The 25153-nt window shown below is 34.3% G+C and overlaps 3 protein-coding genes and 2 non-coding genes across 5 annotated transcripts; 4 read left to right on the top strand and 1 right to left on the bottom strand.

The window, feature by feature from the left end:
- The first annotated feature begins 556 nt into the window (after positions 1–556).
- TRNAH-GUG (transfer RNA histidin (anticodon GUG)) lies at positions 557–628 on the top strand. Its single transcript has one exon. It is a non-coding gene; the product is annotated as a tRNA-His (tRNA).
- Positions 629–1825: 1197 nt separating this feature from the next.
- On the top strand, positions 1826–3295 carry LOC127787907 (dolichyl-diphosphooligosaccharide--protein glycosyltransferase subunit 4A-like). Its single transcript, XM_052315975.1, has 2 exons — positions 1826–1973; positions 3026–3295. The coding sequence occupies exon 2, from the start codon at positions 3026–3028 to the stop codon at positions 3137–3139; it is 114 nt and encodes a 37-aa protein (XP_052171935.1). The 5' UTR covers positions 1826–1973; the 3' UTR covers positions 3140–3295.
- Positions 3296–4302: 1007 nt separating this feature from the next.
- On the top strand, positions 4303–4374 carry TRNAH-GUG (transfer RNA histidin (anticodon GUG)). Its single transcript has one exon. It is a non-coding gene; the product is annotated as a tRNA-His (tRNA).
- Positions 4375–6972: 2598 nt separating this feature from the next.
- On the top strand, positions 6973–8383 carry LOC127787906 (dolichyl-diphosphooligosaccharide--protein glycosyltransferase subunit 4A-like). The gene is made up of 2 exons (XM_052315974.1): positions 6973–7138; positions 8114–8383. Exon 2 carries the CDS (start codon positions 8114–8116, stop codon positions 8225–8227), a length of 114 nt encoding a protein of 37 aa, XP_052171934.1. The 5' UTR covers positions 6973–7138; the 3' UTR covers positions 8228–8383.
- Positions 8384–18698: 10315 nt separating this feature from the next.
- Positions 18699–21174, bottom strand: LOC127787903 (uncharacterized). The gene has a single exon (XM_052315969.1). The coding sequence runs from the start codon at positions 20472–20474 to the stop codon at positions 18900–18902; it is 1575 nt and encodes a 524-aa protein (XP_052171929.1). The 5' UTR covers positions 20475–21174; the 3' UTR covers positions 18699–18899.
- Between the last annotated feature and the right edge of the window lie 3979 nt (positions 21175–25153).

Below are 25153 nucleotides of genomic sequence, written 5' to 3' on the forward strand. Positions count from 1 at the left end.
AAATAAAATAAAAGTTTTATGAATTTTCACGAACCAAAGTCTAGTAATTGTGGTGACTTTTCTAAACCAAAGTAGAGAGATTTTCTCATTGTAAAAATATATGTATACATATAAAGAAAGGGGGAAGAATATTGATCGATGATTTTATCAACCTAGGACTCTATAAACTTATTTGTAGATAAAATAAGTTTTGCATATCTACTCAACTTGTGTTCAGACAAAAACTTTATACGAGTTTTAAGTGTAAACTTTAAAAAACGTGTTATTCTACAAATTTTACGTTATGTGTCATGAATTTTGAATTTGTAATTTGAATTAAATGTGAATAAAAATTAAAATTATAAAATAATTATAAAATTAATTTTATTGTAAACGAGCGATATTTGGTAGTTAAATACCAATATATAAAAAATATAAGCATGATATGGATAAAAATTATGGTGCATATAAACTATGAAAATTTGAATTAAGAATGTGCAAGGATGATTACATTTAGGGAAAATTAAATTGAAATGCAATTAAATAACAAATGATACGTGTACGTAGATGACACAATGTGGCTGTAGTTTAGTGGTAAGAATTCCACGTTGTGGCCGTGGAGACCTGGGCTCGAATCCCAGCAGCCACATTCGCTTCCGAGTTTTTATCTCTTTTCTTTTTGGGTAAAATTGCTCTCTAACAACACCTTGTAGTTTGAGTTAATTGCACTTACTCTCTAGTTTGAAAATGATTCTACAGGCACTTGTGGTTTGGTTTTTTCGGCTGATACACCACCTTTGTCCTTAACAGTGTCATTAAATCTTAATTAAACTAAATTCAGTTAATGAAACTCTAGTAGGATAAATAAATAAATAAATAAAAACTTTGAACCCCTAAAATATCACTACACACAAAATATTGCCATGAACCCTTAATGGGTTTCTAATGATATGGAGTTGGTAGGTTTTACTTCTTGAATTTAGAAAAATAAATATAAAAAAGAAAAGAATAAATTGAAAAATCCATAGGTATTTCTAATGATATGGAGTTGCTATTCATCACTGTTTTTATTAGTCTTTTTGATTTATTAGTCATTATTATTAACATTTAATTACTTATTATTTATTCTCTGTCTTAACCTATCTTTCAGAGCATTGAAAACTTATCGATGGGTTCACTTTGAGCCACGATTGCAAAATCTTTTTTTTATTATCTCTTTTTCAAACATTTCATTTTTTGTTCTTTTTCTCCCAACAAAATTGAACCCATTGATAAATTTAATTTTGATGTATAATTGAAATCAATCAGTTTTTGCAATAGTATAAAAAAAATATAGGTCTTTTAACTATTAATAGTGAAATTGATAGGTGATTCCCGAATAATTTGAGGATAAAGGTTTAGGACGAACTAACTCAATTTAATGAGAAATGATTAAGTTTGGTGAGATTCGAGCAAAATTTTCATCATCTTGCATTATATTTTGATAAATATTGAGCAAAATTTTCATAGCTATGGTAGTTGGCATGAGTCTTGGGATGTATAACTAAAAGTTGTGGTAGTCATGACAATCGATTTTAAGGTTATAAAAAAAAATATGAATAATAATAATAATTTTATAAAAAAATTAATTATTTTTAGCCGCCAACATTATGGTTCCAAGTTTATAATTGACCATCTTTCTTTGTTTTTATTTATTATTTATTTTTAATAAAATAAATTAAATTTTAATTAACTTATTTTAGAATAATTAAAATTTAAATAACAACATCATTAATACAGGAATTATAATAATAAAAAAATTAAACCATAAACGTGGTGCAAAGCTGGGAAGGCCGAGAGTCATCCGTCCTTCTAAACGACGACGTTCTCTTCCGGGGTTGCTTCGCTTCATCCAGTTGGAAGTGTCTCTACACCAGGCCGAAGTCATTCAGCCATTGATCTGCGTTCAAAGGATCCATACCAGTAGAAACCAAGCTACCAATCGCAGCTCAACTGTAAGTCTCCTTCCATCATCCATTTTTTATTCGTTGTTCCTTCCCCAATTTGATTGATTTCATCTCTCCAGATCTTGCCGTTGTTTCTAGGGTTTTGATGAACCTCTGATCTGTTTCTCATTCTCTTCCGATCGTGTCATATGGATATGCCGTTTTCATTTAAATTTAAACTTCCAGATTGTTACTTGATTGTGCAAAGATCCAACTTGAAAATCTTCGATCGCGTTCTTTTCCCTTTTAGCCCTGATACTTCATCCGCGTCACATGTTCCTAATTGATCCGACGAAAGCCTAAATTTTACGTCTTGTTTCTTTGTTGAAATAGTTTATTTCTTCGAAGGCATTGCACTGGTCTCATACCTGTCAACAAGTAAATTCTCCTCAGCTATGCGTACTTAAAATTTTCACCAAAATTAAGTTCTATTACTTAATGTTTCAAACATCATCTGGTTGTCTCATAGCATATAAGACTTCCGTCCTTGATAGCATGTTTTAGTGTGCTTTAGTGGGTCTGGACATGCGCATGCCATTTTGTTCGCATTCCATTTTGCCAAGCACGCATGCTGGCTCGGCAGTATGGGATTCAGACCTGAACAAGGGAATTAAAGCTTTTGATATCTACATCTGATGCGTTCTGGAATGTACCTGATAGTGCTCTCTGTATTTTGCATTATGAAGAATATTTGTATGTTTGTTATGGAGGAAAAATGATTGAAAATACCCATGATACTTTACTTAGAAACAATATGTTGGTTGAAGTGTTATTTCTGGGAGTTTTGGTAATACCTACAGTTATTGTATGCAACGGATGCATGTGAATTGATGCAATAGTTAGGAACATAATTTTTCATTTCCTACAATGAGAATGGTGCTGAGTCTAAAATCCATCTGAATGTTTTTCTGGCCATTATTGATATCTTCATGGATCTTGTACCTCATATTTAAGCATATATCTCAACAAAATTGCATGGACAGATATTACTTGATACTAATAGGTCCTCTTGTATTCTTCTTAACAATGGTTCTAACATGGTCTGCTATACTTGCAATCAGATGGTTGACGATCAGGACCTTGGCTTCATTGCTAATTTTCTTGGTATCTTTATCTTTATGCTGGTGATCGCGTATCATTATGTGATGGCTGATCCAAGATATGAAGGCAACTAGTGGTTCCGTTTTTAGTGGTGATATCATGTCAGTTTAGTTTTCATTTTTTAACTTGTTTACAGATGGAATCACTTTGGGGGTAGCTAAATTCTCTGTTTGCAACAATGAATTGTACAACTTCATCTGCCGTATAAAAACTTTCACCCTTTATTCCTACTCTTCTATGATTTACATGCAAACACACACACACACACCCTCTTTCTACATGTGCACCAGCAATAATATTTCCAGGTTTTTGAAGTGGTGGTTGCCACTTTGGAGGACTTCAATACACCTTGGACAAGATGTGAAGTCTTCTTACTGGCCTGGTGTTCTGTTTGTTCTCATGTGGAATCTTTCAGTTGTCCATTGTTGCTACTGAGGTTTAATTATTATCTTCTAACTCTGCTAGTTTAGGATTGGATTTGACTGAATTTTGAGTAGAGGCAGCCCCAATTCTATGGTTTTTCTGTAGCACCAATCTTCTACAGGTAGTTGTCCTTCTGTCACAACAAAACTTTGAAGTGGTCCTGGTGCTAAGTTACTCCAGATGCAGAGCATTGATCTTACTGGTAACTTCCTAGAAATTACTCGGTTAAATATTATAGTTACTCAACTTATGTATCACTTAGTGAATTAACTATTTGATTATTCAATTAATGTTATGCATCAATAATTTTGTCATCAATAAACTTATTTGTAGACAAACTTATACATCAATATATATATATATATACACAGAGAGAGAGAGAGAGGGGGGGGGGGGGGGGGGGGGGGGGGGAGGGGTTAAGAATATACATCAATAATTTTGTCAGCTTAAGACTTTATAAACTTATTTATAGATAGAATAAGTTTTGCATATCTATTGAACTTGTATTCAAACAAAAACTTTATATAAGTTTTAAGTTTAAACTTTAAGACATATGTCATTTCTCGAGTTTTGAATAATATATAATAATATATTATGAATCATGAGTTAAGTTTGTGATTCAAATCAAATGTCAATAAAAATAAAAATTATAAGATAATAATAAGATTAATTTTGTTGTATACCAGTGACATTTGGTAGTTAAATATCAATATATAAAAATTATAAGCATGATATGTATAAAATGCGTGTGGGAAAATTAAATTGCAATTAAATTAAATATAAATGGGACTTGCACTCGGACTAGCACGACGATGTGGCTGTAGTTTAGTGGTAAGAATTCCACGTTGTGGCCGTGGAGACCTGGGCTCGAATCCCAGCAGCCACATTCACTTCCGAGTTTTTCTCCTTTTGCTTTTGGGTAAAATTGCTCTCTAACACCTTGTCGTTTGAGTTAATTGCACAAACTCTCTATTTTGAAAATGATTCTGCAGGTACTTGTGGTTTGGTTTTTTAGCTGATACACCACCTTTGTCCTGAACAGTGTCATTAAATCTTAATTAAACTAAATTCAGTTAATGAAACTCTAGTAAGATAAATAGAAAAAAACAAAAAAAACTTTGAACCCTTAAAATATTGTTGTATAGAAAATATCACCACGAACCCTTAATGGGTTCCTAATGATCTAGACTCGGTAGGTTTTAGCCTTTGAATTTAGAAAAAGGAATATCTAAAAATAGAATAAATCAAAATAACCATAGTTATTGTTGATTTTCATCATGCCTAACTCAGTATTGCCCTACTATTTATTACTATCTTTATTAGTCTTCTCCGGTTATTGGTTATCATTGTTGACATTTAATCATCTTTTATTCGTTCTTTGTCTTGACCCATCTCTCTTAGCAATGGAAACCTTTACCTCATTCGATTATTACATTGTATCACTTTGAGCCATGATTCCAAAACCTTATTTGTATTCTTTTTTTCTCAACCATTTTTTTTTTTTTTTGGTTCTTTTTCTCCCAATAAAATTGAGCCCATTGATAGATTCAATTTTGATCTAGAATTGAAATCAATCAATTTTGGCAATAGGGTAAAAGAAGATGGATTTTCTAATTATTAATAGTGAGATTGACAGGTGATTCCTAATTCATTAAAATGTGAAAATTTATGAGATGAACTAACTCAATTCGATGAGAACTGACTAGGTTTGACAAGATTTAAGCAAAATCTTCATAATTGTGGTAGTTGGTACGAGTTTTGGAATGTATTGCTAAAAGCTATGGTGGCCATGATAATTGATGTTAAAACTGTGAAAGAAAAAATGAATAAGAATAATGGTTTTGTGAAAAATTAATTATTTTTAGTCGTAAAAAATTAATGGTTTCGTTGAAAAATTGACCATTTTTATTTATTATTTAGTTATAATAAAATAAATTAATTTTTAATTTATTTATTTTAAAATAATTAAAATCTTTATATATAAAAAAGTAAGATAGTCATTGCATAAAGTTGACTCATACAGTTTCCCACTTAAAAATTCGTGGAATTAATTTGACAGAGGGTTCTTTATCTCTAAAATTTGTATGGGTTTTTCAATGCTATTAATTAATCAAAAATAAATATTTTCTATCATATATTCTCATTAATTAATCTCTCAATTAATTAAAAATAAATATTATTTTTGAGAAATATGAATAGACAATTTAAACTATTAATTAAGTCATAAAAAATTGTCAATCTATATAAAATCTTATCTTCTCTTTATATAATATATTAAATAAACTATAATAGTTTGAAAATATTTTTTCCTTCAAAAATTAATTTGCCAAATTATTTTTTGTCATATTTTCAAAATTTTGTTATCATTATAGAAATTTCATGATCAGAAATTAAAAATTTCAATAGAATTTTTAGTTAGTATTGGAAAATCTATACGTTTAGGAGTTTTAATTTATATTTCTATTTATAAGTCAAAATTCATATTTTTAAAATTTTTTTATAATTACAAAAATTAAATTTCAATATCAAAAATTAAAAATGTAAGAGAATTTTTAATTAGCATTGAAAACTTCATGCTTCTCCACATTTTTTAGTTTTAATTTATATTATATTTATAATTTTTTACTAAATATATAATATAATAAATAATTTTATTTTGATAATTAATTAATCACTATTTTTAATTTAATACAAGACTATTGCATGAGTTTTTCAATATTAATTAATATTTAAGATATTATATTTTCAAGACTAATGTTTAGGTTTTTCAATACTAATTAGGATGTAAGATATCACATTTTCAAGACTATGAAAGAAAATTAATAGATTGTGAAAAAAAAAGAATCAAAATTCATATTTTCAATATTTTGTTATCATTGCAGAAATTAACTTTCAAGATAAAAATTTTCAATACAAAATTTTATCTAATATTTTGAGTGTAGTTGATTATTTTGAGTATAGTTGATTATAAATTGTTTGGTAAGTATAAAGTTGATTATAAATTGTTTGATGAGTATAAAGTTGATTATGTAATTATTTATATTTTTATAATTGATAATTTTTTTTTAATTTTATTAAAAATATAATTGGAGAGGATATTGACAAAGACAATGCTAAGTACCAACTTACTTAATATATTAATTATTTTTTAACACATTGAATAATGATATATGGAATTAAGAGTGTTTTCTATATAATACATTGAATAGTAAATAATTAATCAAACTTAAATTTTGATAAAAGACTAAATATTAAAAAAAAAAATTATTATCAGTTGTGTTAGAGTTATTTAAAATAAAAAATTTAATTTTAATTTTTTATTTTTTTAAATTTATTTTAATTACATCTCCCCACATTGGGTTAATGCTAGTTTAAATAACAACAGAATTAATAAAGGAATTATGATAATTAAAAAAATTAAACTATAAGCATAGTGCAAAGCTGGGTAGGCCGCGAGTCATCCGCCTTTTAAACGACGACGTTTTACACTCTTCCGGGTTGCTTCGCTTCATCCAGTTGCAAGTGGCTCTACGCGTTTATATAGGTTCTCTTCTCCCTCTTGGCTACACCAGGCCGAAGTCATTCAGCCGTTGATCTGCGTTCAAAGGATCCATACCAGTAGAAACCAAGCTACCAATCGCAGCTCAACAGTAAGTCTCCTTGCATCATCCATTTTTTATTCGTTGTTCGTTCCTCAATTTGATTGATTTCATCTCTACAGATCTTGCCGTTGTTTCTAGGGTTTTGATGAACCTCTGATCTGTTTCTCATTCTCTTCCGATCGTGTCATATGGATATGCCGTTTTCATTTAAATTTAAACTTCCAGATTGTTACTTGATTGTGCAAAGATCCAACTTGAAAATCTTCGATTGCGTTCTTTTCCTAAATTTTACGTCTTGTTTCTTTGTTGAAATAGTTTATTTCTTCGAAGGCATTGCACTGGTCTCATACCTGTCAACAAGTAAATTCTCCTCAGCTATGCGTACTTAAAATTTTCACCAAAATTAAAGTTCTATCACTTAATGTTTCAAACATCATCTGGTTGTCACATAGCATTTAAGATTTCCGTCTTTGATAGCATGTTTTAGTGTGCTTTAGTGGTTCTGGACATGCGCATGCCATTTTGTTCGCATTCCATTTTGCCAAGCATGCATGCTGGCTCGGCAGTATGGGATTCAGACCTGAACAAGGGAATTAAAGCTTTTGATATCTACATCTGATGCGTTCTGGAATGTACCTGATAGTGCTCTCTGTATTTTGCATTATGAAGAATATTTGTATGTTTGGTATGGAGGAAAAATGATTGAAAATACCCATGATACTTTACTTAGTAACAATATGTTGGTTGAAGTGTTATTTCTGGGAGTTTTGGTAATACCTACAGTTATTGTATGCAACGGATGCTTGTGAATTGATGCAATAGTTAGGAACATAATTTTTCATTTCCTACAATGAGAATCTGAATGTTTTTCTGGTCATTATTGATATCTTCATGGATCTTGTACCTCATATTTAAGCATATATCTCAACAAAATTGCATGGACAGATATTACTTGATACTAATAGGTCCTCTTGTATTCTTCTTAACAATGGTTCTAACATGGTCTGCTATACTTGCATTCAGATGGTTGACGATCAGGACCTTGGCTTCATTGCTAATTTTCTTGGTATCTTTATCTTTATGCTGGTGATTGCGTATCATTATGTGATGGCTGATCCAAGATATGAAGGCAACTAGTGGTTCCGTTTTTAGTGGTGATATCATGTCGGTTTAGTTTTCTTTTTTTAACTTGTTTACAGATGGAATCACTTTGGGGGTAGCTAAATTCTCTGTTTGCAACAATGAATTGTACAACTTCATCTGCCGCATAAAAACTTTCACCTTTTATTCCTACTCTTCTATGATTTACATGCAAACACACACACACACACCCTCTTTCTACACGTGCACCAGCAATAATATTTCCAGGTTTTTGAAGTGGTGGTTGCCACTTTGGAGGACTTCAATACACCTTGGACAAGATGTGAAGTCTTCTTACTGGCCTGGTGTTCTGTTTGTTCTCATGTGGAATCTTTCAGTTGTCCATTGTTGCTACTGAGGTTTAATTATTATCTTCTAACTCTGCTAGTTTAGGATTGGATTTGACTGAATTTTGAGTAGAGGCAGCCCCAATTCTATGGTTTTTCTGTAGCACCAATCTTCTACAGGTAGTTGTCCTTCTGTCACAACAAAATTTTGAAGTGGTCCTGGTGCTAAGTTACTCCAGATGCAGAGCATTGATCTTACCAGTAACTTCCTAGAAATTTATGTGATTTGAAAGATTCTCCCACTGAACCAATTCTTTTCTTCCTTTCCAAATTTCTTTTGTTTCTCTCATTAAATCAGTGATGCAAAATGTCGCTCAAACAAAAAACTATTAGGCCCTTAGTTCTGTCTTTTCCTTCTTCAACCCAGATGTTATTATCATCCTTGAGTACTGAAGGAAGGAACTTATGATATTATCATCCTCTTCCTCATCTGTGTGCATTCTGCATGTATCTATATGTAATTTTCCCAATTCAAAGTTGTCATATATTTGCCTGGCTTGGATTTCCAAATTGACATTTTTGAGATGCTCCAATGAGGAATAAGTGTTTTCCTTGAAATGCTCTGGATCATTGTTTATCTCTTCTTGAAACTCCTTCCAAGCTAGTTCACATCTCTGTGATGTTTCTATTTGGAACTCTATTCTGCAGGCCATAAAGAGCATAAGATCCATCATCTTGGATATAGACTTGAGCAACCTATCATAACAAGCAGCATGAAATGGCAGGAACCAAAAATTAGGCTCCATCTCAGCTTCTTTAGCAAGCTTCTCTAACTCCTAGACCTGAGGTTTTAGCTTCTCTTGCTTTTCTCTCAATGTGGGAATGACTGGAGGTTCTTTTTGGTTGGAAGAAAACCCTACTTGATGCATTCACTCAGTTCTGTGAGAGATGAACTTTTGCTAGAGCTGCCGCTCTTGTGGGCTGCAAGAGAAGCTCAACTATGATGGAACATATTAATCCAATGACAGCCTTTGTGAGTCTAGCGATAGCAAATTCAGCTGGTGGACCTTAAGTCTTCCTTCCTAGGATCAATAGTGCTCATATAGCTGCTGAAATCCCACCAGCTTGACCATACATCTGGCTATGCCTTAAGAAACTGGTAAAGATTATCCAAGGTAGAAGGGCTAGCACCTTTACTTTAGCAATCAGTTTGAAGAAAAAGCAACAGAGCACACCATATACTGATCCCAGCGGTGTTCCTTCTGCTAGGGCATATGCAACTGTAAATGTTGCTTGTCCTCCTTTTGCAAAGCTTATGGCAATGGTTAGGCCCGCCCAGTACCCATTCTCTTTATTGAACATCAAACCAAGGAACACTGCAAGACCTAAAGAAAGCGAACACTTGAATGTGAATATCAGTTTTTCCTTCTTTGGTCTTCTGCACGAACTCCTGCAGATCCTTTTGAAGCCACATTGGGGTTCTTCTAATGAATCTGTTGATCGATCTTTCTGAAAAATATCTGCGTCATCTTGAAGGGGTTTCATGGAGAACAGGAAGAAAAATGCTGCCACATCTTTATGGTTTTGGTTAGTGGTTCCAAGGGACGCAAGTAACTTGTTAAGACGTTCTCCCTTCGCCTTGGTGGAGCTGTTCTTGCATCAGAACGTAGGAAGCACTGTGCTTACTCTAGATTTAGGCCGAGTTGTACTTCCTATTGCCGTAAAACCTCACTGAGCTCCTCCTGATCGATAACTCCAACTGGGAAGGAAGCCCACGAAGACAGTGCTATTTCCATCACTTTTATCGCGCTTTCCATGTAGTGCACTCTCTCTGCAGGCATTACGAAATGGGACTTTACCGAGCCTTAACCGGGGCCTCTCCCAAATTCTTACTTTCTCTTATAGCTAATTACAGTAATATGGGTTGCAGTTTAATGCAATTGAAGAGTTTGTTATCGACAATATTGCTTTACTGGCATGAGTTTGATGCTCTGGAGAGGCTTGGCTCCTGTTTCTGCTTAGGGCTTGCCTCTAGATATTGCCCCCAATGCAGTTGCGGTTTTGCTGCCTGGGCCAGAGAAAGAAGCCTTCACCGGGAGACTGATCCCCCCTCTGAAGCATTTCTAGCATATATTTGACATAGTTTCCTTACCTATAAAAGTAGAAGATCATAGTTAATTAGTCTTCTCTCATTTTGAATGAGTCTTCCTCTGTCCCATCTTAAATTATTCAGCACCTGTGATCTATAAGCTACACGAGATACCTTCCTAGTCAAACGGCTAATTCTTTCACTGTTTTGGTCTGTGAGAGCGGGGAAATGATCGATTTTTTTACGTATTTTTATATTATTATATCTATTTTTGTCTTAAGAGATTATTTCTACGCTTTGAGTAATTACAAAATAATAATTTCATTATCGTCATCAATACACTAGGGAATGGATCCCTTTCCTCGATGTAGCAATAACAATTTTAAGAATATTTACTATTGTAGTGTAGTGAAATTCAAGACGCTATTATATTGTTCGAATATAAAATTTTAGGCAGTACTCGCATGTCCTTCAACTAGTGTGTGAAAATGATATTTTTATATAATTTTAAATAAAACAATCATATATTAGCGATATTTGTACGATGATTGGCTATAATGGCATAGTGAATAGACCAACCAAATCATTATGTTGGAATATTACCCTAATTGCCATTTCTGTTGCGAATTCGAAACTAATGATATCATTTCTTAAAGCCGTCCATTGTTCCTTCGTCCACCATCAATGTCAAACGTATGTGTTCAAGTCAAAACTGGTCCAAGATGTTCAAATACTGCAAAATGTGTCACTGTATCATCCATCACCTGGTACATACTAATTCTCAACAATATTTTTTAAATTAAAATGAATCATGGAAGTTAGCAGTACCCTTTTTGCATTGACAAAACCTTCTAATTTTTAATGAGTTAAAGAGTAGCAAAAAAATATGATAGCACTTTTGATAATATGATTTGGTTAAGAGTTAATTAGATCCATCCAAAGTCTAACCTTTGCTCTATTTTAATTGGAACAGGGATCAAATACCCACCCCGACTCGACTCGTTGTCATTATTCCTAGTAAACCACCTCAACATGGTCATGTCGAGGATAAGGAAGCAGCAGGGCCGGCCAAGACGGAGGCCATGGCCCAAAGATCCGTACTCTCGCAGGCAGCAACATTGACTAAGATATTATAATTAATTTCATCACATAGATGCGTGCGTACTATGAGTCCGAATTTAGTTATTAAGTTAATCAAGGGAAGGGAGTCAGTAAAAATTAAGGCTGCATTTTTTACTTTTTAATTTTAAATTTTGAATTCATTTTAATTTTCTGTTTTGATAATCTATTTTTAAAAAATTGAAAACACGTTCTCTTTATTATTTTGAAAAACTATTCTTTAAAATAAAAAATCAGAAAACATGTTTTCTTTAAAATTTTAAAAATAAATTTTTAATTATATTTTATTTAATAAATTAAAAATATTTAATATTAATATATTATTAAAAAATATATACATTTTAAAGTTAATGAATTTTATAATATCTTTTTCATTATAATAATAAAATATGAATAAATAAATAAATAAATGTGTTTTGAGTTTTAAGTTTATTTTGGTTGAAAATACTCAAAATAACCTTTTATTGTTTTGAATTTTATTTATAATTTTTTTTATTTTTAAAAATAATAAAGAGAACGTGTTTTTATTATTTTAAAAAATTAAAAATTAAAAATGACTTAAAAACAGTAAAGAGAACGTAACCTAAATGGTTAAACATGTATCGAGTTGTATGGTATGGTGGCCTAATAAACAGTGCTGCAATTCTAGTTATATATATGTATATATAGATTGGCGTAACATAATAAAACTTCAAATCAATACACAATATTATTTTTAATTATTATTATTATTATTTTGTTTATAGACTGATAGCGAGTTTTTAGTATATTTTATTCATTTGCACAATTCTTGGGGTGGACATCCTTGCGCGAACAATGATATATAGCTTTTGCATGTAAAAAAATTACAAACTCTCTCACCAGGGCTTTAATTTGCACCAACAAAACTGTCAACATTTTCAATCTTTCATATTAGTGTCTTTGCATGATTCCTTGTTACTCATGCTCTCAATTTCGACAGAACAGATAAATCATACGTAGAGATTTTGTTTCACTGTACAAGGTAAAAAATTAAACTTATGACTTACTGATCCAAATTCAAACTTATCATGATCTAATCACTTGACCTGTATTTTGGGGACTCAATATTTTTAATCCTCATAATTATAGACAATTGTTTTAATTATTAAGGTGCGAAACATTCCATGAACAAACAATCCCAATTATCTATAGGTACATCATCTCTCATAATATTATTATTGAGATGAGGCCAATCATCAACTATACCAAGAATATATACCTATTTATTAAAAACAGCTCTAATGGGATTCCCTCCCCCCCCCCCCCAATTCTCTATATTGAACATTAACTAGATGGCTAGGCAGGCAAGTGCTCCAGCAGCATATCATATCATATATTATTTTGGAATTTTTCAGTGGGTTGTAATTTATTACATGATGATCTGATAATGGTGTATTTTGTAGTACGGCCGGAAGATTCTCTGCTCTAATGTCCTCAAGCGTTGGACGGTCAAGTCATGAAAGGAATCTGATTCAAAGAGACTAGCGCCCCCGCCAGTAGTACTACTAGTACTTACATTGCTCCATTAAGCCCAAGCCCAAGAACCTGCCTCCTGGGCTAGGACGACCTCCACCTCCACCTCCAGCTCAATGATTCTTAAGCGAGTGGTCACCCATCATCCTTTGTTCAAGGTCTCATACATCATGATTATGGTTAATGGTTCTTAAGCGACCTCAATGATTCTTGAGGCTTAATGGTTAGAGCTTGCTTCCCTAGTCCAAGGTCTCATACATAATTATTGATAAGACCACGACTTCAATCGTGAAGTAGGCTACCACCTTCCCTCAAGCTTATGGCAGAACTTGAACTTGCTCTTTCCTAAAGCTTGCATCAAATCAAGTTAATTTTGACAAGCCCTTCGAAGTTGGTTCATGTTGTTTATGAGTGGAATAGATTCTTCATGTTTTATATAAACTCAATACTAGAAGAACTACTTGCTATCGGTGTCTAAAATTTTGAAACTAGAGCTGACCAAATCTTAAAGCAAAAAATCAACAAAAACTCAACTCAAAAAAAATTTATTTGTATGGATTTGAATTAGGTCCAATCTCAGTTCCAATGTCTATAAAATTATATTAAATTTAATAACTTAATAAAAACCTACGACACACCAAAATATTATGATTCATACAACTTATTGTTAACATATATATATATATATATAGATTCTAAAAGGAAAAAATGAAAACCAAGAAGCAACAACCACTTGACTTGCATATGGAAATAAATTTGACCAAATACAAGTTTAAAAGGGCAAATGGGCTTCTTTATGTTAATTCGGTTAAGTCTAAGTGAATTATCTCAAGGACAAGGCTCCGTTACAACCTTCAATGTTTAAGTTAGTGCGTATTGAGTCTTTGGGTATCAGATATCTGAACATATCATATTGAGATCTCACCCCTTACACAAGTCAAAGTTTATTGGGCAAGAGCCTTGATCAAAATCTTCTTCGGATTTGAAGAGAGAGATTTGTGGGTGCAGATCTTTTTGCCTGCCAGTGAATAGAAGAAGATTTGGCAAGACATTGTGATGGTACTACGAACACGTGATATAGGATGGATGGCCGCTGCTTATCACTACTTAATTAATTCCATTCCATTATTATCATACTATACTAAAAAACACCCCCAGGAAGTAGTAGTAGTTGTCAACATATGCGACTGTCTGCCGACCACTTCTCCTCCTCCAAGAAAACGGCGCCGCCGCCAATATCCATTCTTTCATTCAATCTCCCGGAAGAAGATCGGATTGAGATTATATTATTCGTGCATTTCTGATGTGTTGGAAGGGGAGGACATTAATCACAAGAATAATTCAATCTTCTATCTAATTAATTAATATTCTAAACCCAATAATTAATTAATTAATTAATAGCCAAATCTCATCATTTTGTGCATTTATACATGCGCCAGCGGTGGTTGATTGTCTTAATCCCTTGCCAAATTAAACATGATAATATAAAAGACTACTGCCAAATGACCCATAATTTAAGATACAAAATATTAAACCAAACAAATCAAATTAAAATGCCAAGAGATTACAAATATATATATTCTGCCACCATTTTCACAATGAAAACTCCCAATTATTATTTTTTAAATATGTATTGAGTAACTATATAAAATACACACTAAATAAACCCCCCCCCCCCCCCCCCCCCCCAAAAAAAAAAGGAAGAAAAAAGCAACATGAGAAGCAATTATGCTGCTATAGTATGGTATTAGTAGTGTGTGTGTGTGTGTGTGTGTCAGCCGCCAAGTGCAGTGAGAGGCTACATTTTAACTGTTGAGGAATAAAAGTCAAGTTCAGTTTCAATATCAAAACTAGTAAAATAATCAAGGCAAGGTTAACTACAATCCAAAGAAACCATTAAAAAAGCAACGACTGGTGACCTAATAATTCACCATAATATCCTATCCAAACGAATATAATGCTATTCTTAATCATATTGTAAGATTAGTCTTACAATATGAAAGGTCTAAAATAATCTTTACATTGATTTTAACATCCATCTTGATTGTTAAAACTAAAACTAATGCAACGATACTTTGGACATTTCATGCATTAAGACTAGCATTTAGGAACTAGGATTATGAAATAGTACCAAATAACATTATTTTATGCAAAATGGGTGAGAGATGTCAGTTTTCGCATAATAGATTCCGTTGAGAGTAAGCATAAGTTTGTTTTTAGATGGAATGATAGATACCAATTTAACGGAATTAACTGTGCAGTTCAGAGTTAGTGAAAGAATAACGAAGCATCACCCACCCTTACCGTTTGCTAAGAAATGCCCATCGATCAGCCTAACAACATAACATCCATTTTTCTGTGTTGCATATCGCAAGCTATAAATATCTAAGGTACAAATCCTAATACGTGTGTGTGTGTGTATTCAAATGTGATAGCAGAATTAACTGTGCAGTTCAAATATGATAGTTTTTGCTCAGGCTGCAGATAATATGGATATCTATCTAGCAAATACATTTACAAGTGTTTGAAAAATGCATGGTCAAAACACAGGAATTTGCAATGGAAATATATAGATGCCAGTCTTCCTACTGTGTCATTTACTTATGGCAATCAATAGTTCAACAATAAGCATAACTAATAAATCCAAAAAAATTGGGATAAGATTTTAGGATACAAGACCTACCAGGTTAACTCCTACTTCCAACTTCCTCCTTCCTCGACGTTCTGTATGTGAATACTAAACACCTGAATAGATCACAGACTGCAATACAAAATGATCATTTTTTTCCGTACTATTATTATTATAACAACATATAAACAGAACTAAATGTCAGTACACCATAATTCCAAATGGACATCCACATTCTCACCTAATGCCACCTCAAGTGGACCCATCTTTACTGTGATCCCAAAAGAAAGAAATCTTATGCAGCTATATTGGAGAAAAAAAATATAGCTGCCACAGATTTTCTGATTGCCAGTGTGCTGCTGTAGGCTTCATTTTTCTTTGGCTCGAGTGGGTTTCGGTTCCACTAAATGGTTTGCTCTGCTGGATGTTGCTGGCTCCTGCTGCATATAATTTCGGGATGCAATTTCTGCTCCACTTTAATGGTTTTGCTCATGATGCTTGTCCACTTGAGGGGAAGACTAAAATTAGTAACAGTAATGATGCCAGCACCATATATAGTTAAAAAAAAAAAAAACTAAGGTTGGAAGAATTAATGCCAGAGCTCAGTTTAACTAACATGAAAATACAACATCCAACTTGAAGAGCAACAAATTTGGCAGGTATATCTTGCAGCTCTCATGCAGATGCAAAATTAAATTATAGACAAGAAACTACCCTGTAGAACATGTAAATATCAACATCCATAGATTATAAGATTAAGATTCCAACAATCAGATTAAATGTTTCTAACCAAAACACTAAGAATCAAGTAATATCTAAACCATATTATATGTTTCTTAGCAATTTTCAAAAGTGTTATGCGAAAATAAGTTCATTATGAGGATGCATCTTTTCCACGTGCAATTTAATTTTTAAAAAAATGAGAAGAAAAGGTAACCGTAATAAAATGTGCAGACCAGACCCATATAAATGCTTGCTCTGTTTTTAGAACTATGGACACAACCAACACTAGCAAAGCACTGATTGAAACTGAGATATTAATTATACAAAACCCAAAAACCATTTCCAGTAAGAGTTGATTAGAACCAACAAGAGCATCATAAATTTTTAAACTTACACAACACAGTATCTCTATCCCAAAAAAGAAGAAACAGATCTAAAATTCTAAATATTAACAAAAATCAAAATAGGAAAACGTCAGGTCCAGAACTGAGGAGCAGGGACAAAAATAGAAAGAGAAAAAATGTATTCAACCATAGATCTACATGAATACATGCCAGATTTGAATATTCACATCAGAAGTATAAAAATCACAAAAATAAAATTATTACCTTTGAGATAATCCCTGTTGAAGATGTGCCTCACAATGATGAATGGTGACAATGGTAATTTGCAGGTAATTGATGTGTCGTTGATGAAACTCTGATCAGATGAAGAAAAGCCAAATGGAGGCACAAATCAAGGTTGAGGACAGGTCAAAGAAACACTGCTCCCTGTGAGATAAAACCAAGGTTGAAGAAAAGGTCTGAAAACCTAAACATGTGGATGCCTCTTTTTAAATTGAATGGCAATCTTGTAGATATCAACAATTATGGGGAAAGTTTTCCAATTAAAATGGAAGCAGGGGTTAACGGGTCCTTAACAGGCTTTTGTCCCCCAGCCAACCAGTTTCTGGGGTAATACTCCAATAGCCTCCATACCCACCTCCTACCCATTTAATAGCCTTAAATGGATTGGATCGGGTGGGGCTGACCCAACCCCAATTGCCATCCTTAGACATAGCTCAAACTTAAAAATCCATCCAAATTCTCATCCTTTTTTCAATTCCCTAACAACTCAAAAACATTATTTTCACCAGTCACCTCATAAAACCTTTATTTATTTTTTTTAAAAAAAGAAAAAGAAAGAAAGAAACAGAAAAGTAAACCCTCCTACCCCCCAAAAAATAAACAAAGAAATAAAAATAAGAAGATAAACTGAAAAACCCTATCTAATTTTAATTTTTACACCAACATAACAGGTGTGGTGGCCAGACCCACCGAAAAAGACAGACAATCTGTAAAAGAATCAAGGAACTCCACAGTTGCATGGAGATCATGTCTTGGACTTTGTTTTGATCTCTGCTAAAGCTATCAATATCGTCACCTTTCTGAATTCTCCTTTCCCAAAGTTTAAGGAATAATACTTCAAGTGGGATGCTTCCTAAAGTACCTTCCTCTTATCATGATCATGCTGGAATAATCCACACCCATCACTTTATTCCGAGCATTCTAGACAAGCCAAATTGGAAAACATCTAAACAGAAACAAAAACAGCATATCAAAGCTTAATCCCACTATCTGGGGTTGGCCCAAATGGTAGAACATCTCCCTGAAATAAAACAAGGGGCCCAGCAATGAATGAAGGCAAGGGAGAGAATTATTCTACAGAACAAGTTTCAACAGCTTCTGAGTAAAAATTGACTTGGAAGGAGAAAATAAAACAGAACTACTGTGATAAAGGACAGATCCTACTATCCTCCTTGCATGGTATGTGCTAAAGAATGGGGATCAAGAAGCTACCTGGAACTTGAGAAGTAGAGCAGAAGATAGCTGGAAGTATTCCGGTAAAAGAATGCAGCTCAAGTTGAAGACAGATAAAAAGAAGACAAACAGGAGTGCAAAAAAGAATAATATGTAAGGCAAATTTTCTAAGATGTTTTTTCAACAATTAAAGATTTCATTAAATGTTTTCCATGAGAAGAAGCATCACGCAATTACACTGCCATAGTATACATCAGTTCAATGAGGCTATATTGTTACTAAAGGAATAAAAATCAAGTCCATTTTAAATACCAAAAGTATTCAAGGATAACGGCATAAAAACAGACAATTTAAGATTAAATATGGAAAGTTTATTACAATCAAAAGCATGGGAGAAGCAACCACTAGCAATTAGTGAACTAATATCCAAAATGGTTGTGAGATGCCTGTTTTCCCATAGATTCAACTATGCAGTACAGAGTTAGTGAAGAATGAAGCATCACCCTTACAGTTTGCTAGGAACTGCCCATCAGGCCAACATAAGATCATTTTTCACTAGATGAGGATGAAGGCAAACACGAACCTCGTGCTCTTCTGGCCCCTCTCGGAGTTTTGGCACCATGATCTCAAGCCCTGATCCTGGCCCATCATAATACGCTTCTATATTAGCATCTTCAGGAATTCGAGTTGAAAGTGGGATCTCTCTGACAAATTCCCCTGGAGGACAGTGCTCTGAAGATGGATCTGTAAGCTTGAAAGTCCTGTCACGTCTCTTGATAAATGGCATGCGAGAAGTGCTTGAACAAGATAGTTTAATGATCCCATGAGTGACAGTGTTCCTCCAAGAAACTTTCACCCTTTGGAGATCCACAAAGGGCAAGCTGATGATGATCAAATAACCCTCTTCATCCTCATAAACTGTTTTTGCAGCTGTGACGGGCCCATAAACATTTCTCATCACCCCACTGAAGTCACTCAACCAGCGTGGCTCATGTGGGTGAATTTCCACTTCTGGAACACGATCTGCACGAGGATTAACAGCCAAGAAACATTCATCATCATTCCCATGTGGGAAGAAGTCCTTCTGCCTCTTGTTGACAGGTGATAAGTCCATTCGATCACCATTGCTGATGTTAGACGGCTGAGTTGACAAATTCAGCCCAGATCCATTAAGCAGTTTCTTTGGGTTGGGATTTGGGTTGCTCTTAATTGAAGCAGGTGGTCTTTCAAGCTCGAAGTCAGTATTTGGGAGATTTCTCCAGGAGCTATAATTGCTAGCTTCAAGGGGGATAGTAAAGTTCAAATCCCTCCCTGTGAGTTCCACCCACCTTTTTCGTTCATCTTCAGAGAGACACACGAGATTAGGGGAGCTGACAACCTCAATTCCATGAATACACTGGGGATTTGAGAGACCCCTGTAATGCTTTCTTTGCATCCTGTGAGATCGCACAAAACCCTTATCAACACTAAATGGAAAGGGGCGCTCTCCTTGCCGAGAATGGCCATTCATATAGCTCCTTAACTGCATTTTTCCCAGTGCGTTCTCGGGCCTTTCCTTGAAAACCCACATGTACATATTCTCCATATCGTGCTGGACCATGAAAATATCAAGATGGAGATCCAATTTATCAAACCCTGAAACTCCATTACTATCACATACAATCTTTGCTTTGGATTTATCATTCAAAACAGGCCTGAAGTAAAAACTAAAGAAAAACCAGGCACCCCAGATACTATCAACCCTTTTTGCACATTTTCGTCCAGCCTTGGGGGCAGTGAGAAAACTCTCTGTCTCGTAGACTTGGGGACCAAGCCCAACATCAAGCATTTCACAAGGGTCTGAGTTCCATGGCTGCGGAGGTGGGCTGCGCTCAGCTGATAGAGGTAAATTGATATCAGGGGGCCGGGTAAGTACACCTTGGCGATTCATCTCAAGGTCCAACTCATCATGAGATGAAGAGGCACTTGAATCCATGGACAAGAGGGTAGAAGGGTGATGATTCTCCATTGACAAAGCTGTGATACGTGAATCTACCATTTCAAATGACCTTGGGTCCCTTGGTCTTAGGGAACAATTTTCACTAGTGGGTTTTGTAATTTTCATCCACCGAGCAACTCAACAAAATAAAAATCTTATAAACACCACTACCATATCACTGGCCATATCCCCTCCCTGTCCATCCCCAATAAAACCTATACGTATTCTTCAAAATAGTATTTTTTTTCCCACAAAACCCCACGTTAAAGTCCACAAAAATCGGAAATTTTCGAACACCTCAACCCATCAACTGCTGAAAGAAATAGTTTATTAACCATCGATAACTACGAAATCAGGGAAATAAAACTAGATTTAGAAACCCCAAATTATCAAAAATAGACAAAAACCTATTGAATCCTAGAACAAACACTAAATTAAATCGTAAATCCCTTCAATCCCTGTCCATATTTGGGAGAAGACTCTAGAGATATACAAACTCAATCCAAGAACCTCCATAAGGAAATTTCCAGTCCCCAAAATATTACAGACCAGAAAAGAAAGAGATGAGATTCACAAAATCTAAAAGGCCCTAGCGGAAAAATATTACCAATCTATGAAGCCAAGGCCCAGAAAGAGGACTAAATCGGAGGGGATCTTGGAGGAGCACCTTTTGGGATAAGCTTCAACGACCCAGAATCCACAGAGAGTGGGGTTCTGAGAAGAATCAATGGTCTTGACGATCCTCATCTTCTTCTTCTTCTTCCTCCTCCTTTCTTCCCCAAATCACTCTCTTTATTATTAATACGGGGTAAATTACACCGAGCACCCCTGAACTTTGGGTAAAACACAAGCACACCCCATATATATTAGAAATAACAGAAATCTCCCCTACAGTTAATTTATTGCGTGGATTGACCTTTTTGCCCTCCAGTTTAAACCTGTTCTCTCTCTCTCTCTTCCCTGTCCCTGTCCCTCCCATGGCAGTCAGTCCGACGATCACCTTCTCCGGAAAAGACCCAACTTCTCCGGTGACGTACGGCGTGTTCCCCATGTTTCCGCCACCCCTTTCTTTATCCCTCCATTTCTCTCTCTCGCTCTCTCTCTATATCTTTGTATATCTCCGGTGACGGGTACCGAACCCAAGAATCTGCAGAGATTTGTTCGATTTCTCTGTAAATGAAACTCTCTGGAAGGGTTCGATTTTCAGGGTTCTCTGGAAGTCGCGAGAGAGAGAGGAAGGAGAGTCGATTTGCCGTCTTCACCGTAGGGTATTTGGAGAAACCCATAGCTGCCACAGTGAGGGACCTCGTCGCTACGCCGGCTCCACCGGTGGAGGAAGAAGGAGCTCCGCCGTCTCTGTCTCTCTGCTTTCCTCTCTCTCCTCGAGGAAGGCCGATCTGGGTTCCGTCCATGGAGAAACCCAGATTGGGCTCCTTCGAGGGATTCTCCGGCGACAGCGGCCGGCCAACACCAGTAAGTTTTTAATATTTTTTTTATTATTAATATTTAATTTGGTTATGTATAATATTTAATTAAATTATAACATAATATTATTTTTTAAAAAATATTTTTTATTATAAATAAATTGTATAATTATTTGAAAGCTAAACAACAAGTATGTAATTTTTGGAGTTAATAATAATTTTTGTTGGTCAAAGTCAAAGGACATGGAACTTTGAGGGCGGGGCCGGGCGTGTTTGGGAAACGACTTCTGTTCCGGGTGGTGGTTTTGTAGGGGAGGCGTTGGGCCAGTCAGTCTGAAAAATGCCTGCACTGGGTGCCACCTCCTTTCCTTCCTTTGGGGGTTTTCTTCCCACTCACTGTCACGGCGCGGTGATGCCAGAATTTTGCCCTTTTGTGTCTGCTTGGACCTTAGCTTCTGATGTCAATGTGGATGTGTTGCAGCCTTCCTGGAAGCTTTGAGCTGAAGGCCACATGCCCTTTTAGGGTTTAGGGCACCTGAACTGAAAATACGTATTTATTTATATTTTTGTTTTGGACAAATCTAACCTCTTATATTTAAAAATTTACTTAAATTACAATCACTATTTAATTTACTTTCCCTCCTGTCTCTCCTCTCCTCTCCTCTCCTCTCCCTCTTTTCTACTTTCTCTCATGTCGCCGGTCATTGGCGTAATCTGGGTTCGTATTCAAGCCCAAATTCAACATCCGAGCTCTTCTTCAAACAAACCCAGAGACCTCAAAATACAAGTATTGTATAGCAAATGTATTGCATTACGTCTATATATCCATCGGTTGTCTGTGTCACGTCCTCTCTTCTTCCCTTCACCACCCGGTGGTTGTGAAAAAGATAGCACGGATGGACCAGGCACTCATTTTCCTAATGTTGTGCTGTGTTTGGAGCTTGCGCCCATGGAGGCGAAGGGAAAGAAATGGAAAATGTGGGAATACAATATCGCATGGTGGACATCAATTTCTATACATCGAATCAACCCAGATTCAATCGAACCCATCCACCCACCCAGGTTGAATTGAATCTGGGTGGGTTAGTCACTAGAATCCTCCAATTCCTCCTTCCTGCCCACATCTCCATCAAGCATTATCATTCCTCCTTCCATGCCCCTATTCGATTCAAATTGTCGTTTCGTTGATTTGGGGTCTGCACTTGGCACGGATTTTGCAACGGCTATAATCGACGAGCTTCTTGTGCAGTGACCGTTCGTTCATTAGGGGTTTGCAAATGGGGATGTGGGTTCCAATCAGAATGGTGGTTGGATGTTTTTAGCTTTTTTTTCTTTAAATTTTTTTTTGTGAATTTAGAAGGGAGAATAGGGAAGAGATGATGCAATTTAGACAAGTGTTATGGATACAATTTACAAACTCTTCTAATTGAGATATTTAAATTTTTTTAAAAATATAATCTTTTTCATATATTATTTTAGGTTAATTACACATAATACCAGTATATATACTATGATGACATTACAATAGGATCAGCAGACATGTAATTTATAATAATTTATTTAATTTAGGTCAAACCAATGTTAAGCTTTGCTTATCACTAAATTTGTAAAAAGCTTTGCTTATCACTAGTTCAAGCCACACAATAGATTTTAGATAAAGTATGAAGAAAAATTACACATGGTGCCCTTCAAGTTTGAGATAATTGTAAAAAAAAATTTTAGTATCTAAAAAATATAAGGAGTATCCTTAATGTTTAATGCTATATAGTAATTTATGGCCTCTCATTTGTTTACCTCAATTAAACATTAAAAATGAACTAAAATACCCTTATTTTAAATATTTCTTCCTCATATTTCAATTTTATTTCTTTATTCTTTCAACTCTTTCCCTTTCTTGGTCGACAATAGAGCCCTTCTTTCATTTTTCTCTCTTTTTTTGAGACATCAATCTTGCTATTCCAAATTTAAAAGGATTTAAATCGTTTCAGATTTGAAATTATTTTTCCAAATTTTAAATCTAAAATCATTGTTCTAGATTTAAAATGATTTGAATTGTGAGACGACAATGGTAGTTCGATGAAGACAATGACGATAGTAAATTTTTTATTTCTCTTTCTTTCTTTTTTCTTGTACTATAAAATTCAAATAAATTATGACACAATTTCTTATGCGTGTTATAGGTTCAATAAACCCCACATTCATTTAGGTTTTATTGAACTAAATCTAGGTTTGATTTGGCATCTAGTAAGGTTTTGTTCGAAACTCCATCAATTGGGATGCTAATTCTAACAGAACTCCACCAAAGACTTTACACCCCTATCTTTTTCTCTTTATCTCTCTTCGTCTTTCTTTTTCTCTACTATAAAATTTAATTTGAGTTTGTTCGATCATTGACAATAAAAGGATACAATGAAATCGTATGGATTTATTGCATGTTGGCATAAAACCCATTAAGTTCATCGTTGATAATGAACCCATAGATATCGTGCTAGTTTGGGTTTTTTTTTTTTAATTAGAAGAAAGAGAGAAAAAAAAAGATAAATTAATCATTTTATTCTTTTATTTAACAACAAAAAAATTGGCCTTCCAATTACATGTCAAATCTCAAAATTTTTATTGCAATTGACCCTAACATTATTTATCTTGACAAAGCATAAAAAGATGTTAATAATAAACACCTCGTTTTGGTCTATCACATATTTCAAACCGACAAAATTGATATGTTGCTCGATACAGGCCCCACCCCCTCTCTACTCCACCCTTTTGTTGTCTCCGTTGCCCCACCCTCATTGCACCTCACCTCTCGTCGTCCCATTTCATGCAACTCATTCCCTTTTAAGTCTATGTCAACTAAAATATCAGTTTTCATCAAATTAATTTATCAATTTTATCAAAGATTTTTAATTTCAACCAAACGAGAAGACCAAATTGAACTCTGTTTTTGGCACCTGCCTTGTTCACATCTTTGAAAATTCAAGCTCACAATAAATAATATTTTTAATCATAAGAAGTCATAATCATAACTTATAGATTCAAGAAAACGAACAATAATGTTATTTAAAATGCGAGGATTGAAGAATAATTGTACTTAACATGTAGTTTTAAAATTTTAAAATATTATTGTCACATCGTCTTAACTTTATTTTTATTATTAGTGTTGCAATAGTATTATTTTAATAATTTTTGCATTTAAAAATTAAGTAAAAGAATAAAGAATACAATGAGCATAGACAAAAGCTCCCTTGATGGGTGGTGTGGCCATCAATCCCTTCAATTCAATTCAATCTCTCTCTCTCTTACGGGTGCCAGTGGCTATCATCTCTCTCCACACCAAGCAAGCACCAAACATAAATAAAAACAAAAGAAACCAACTCTTCATTC

The sequence above is a fragment of the Diospyros lotus genome, chromosome 13 (genome assembly GCF_014633365.1).
Source record: "Diospyros lotus cultivar Yz01 chromosome 13, ASM1463336v1, whole genome shotgun sequence".
NCBI classification, from domain to species: domain Eukaryota; kingdom Viridiplantae; phylum Streptophyta; class Magnoliopsida; order Ericales; family Ebenaceae; genus Diospyros; species Diospyros lotus.

Excerpts from the sequence above, each read along its gene's own strand:
- LOC127787907 (XM_052315975.1), top strand. The coding sequence starts at position 3,026 with ATGGTTGACGATCAGGACCTTGGCTTCATTGCTAATTTTCTTGGTATC.
- LOC127787906 (XM_052315974.1), top strand. The coding sequence starts at position 8,114 with ATGGTTGACGATCAGGACCTTGGCTTCATTGCTAATTTTCTTGGTATC.
- LOC127787903 (XM_052315969.1), bottom strand. The coding sequence starts at position 20,474 with ATGAAAATTACAAAACCCACTAGTGAAAATTGTTCCCTAAGACCAAGG.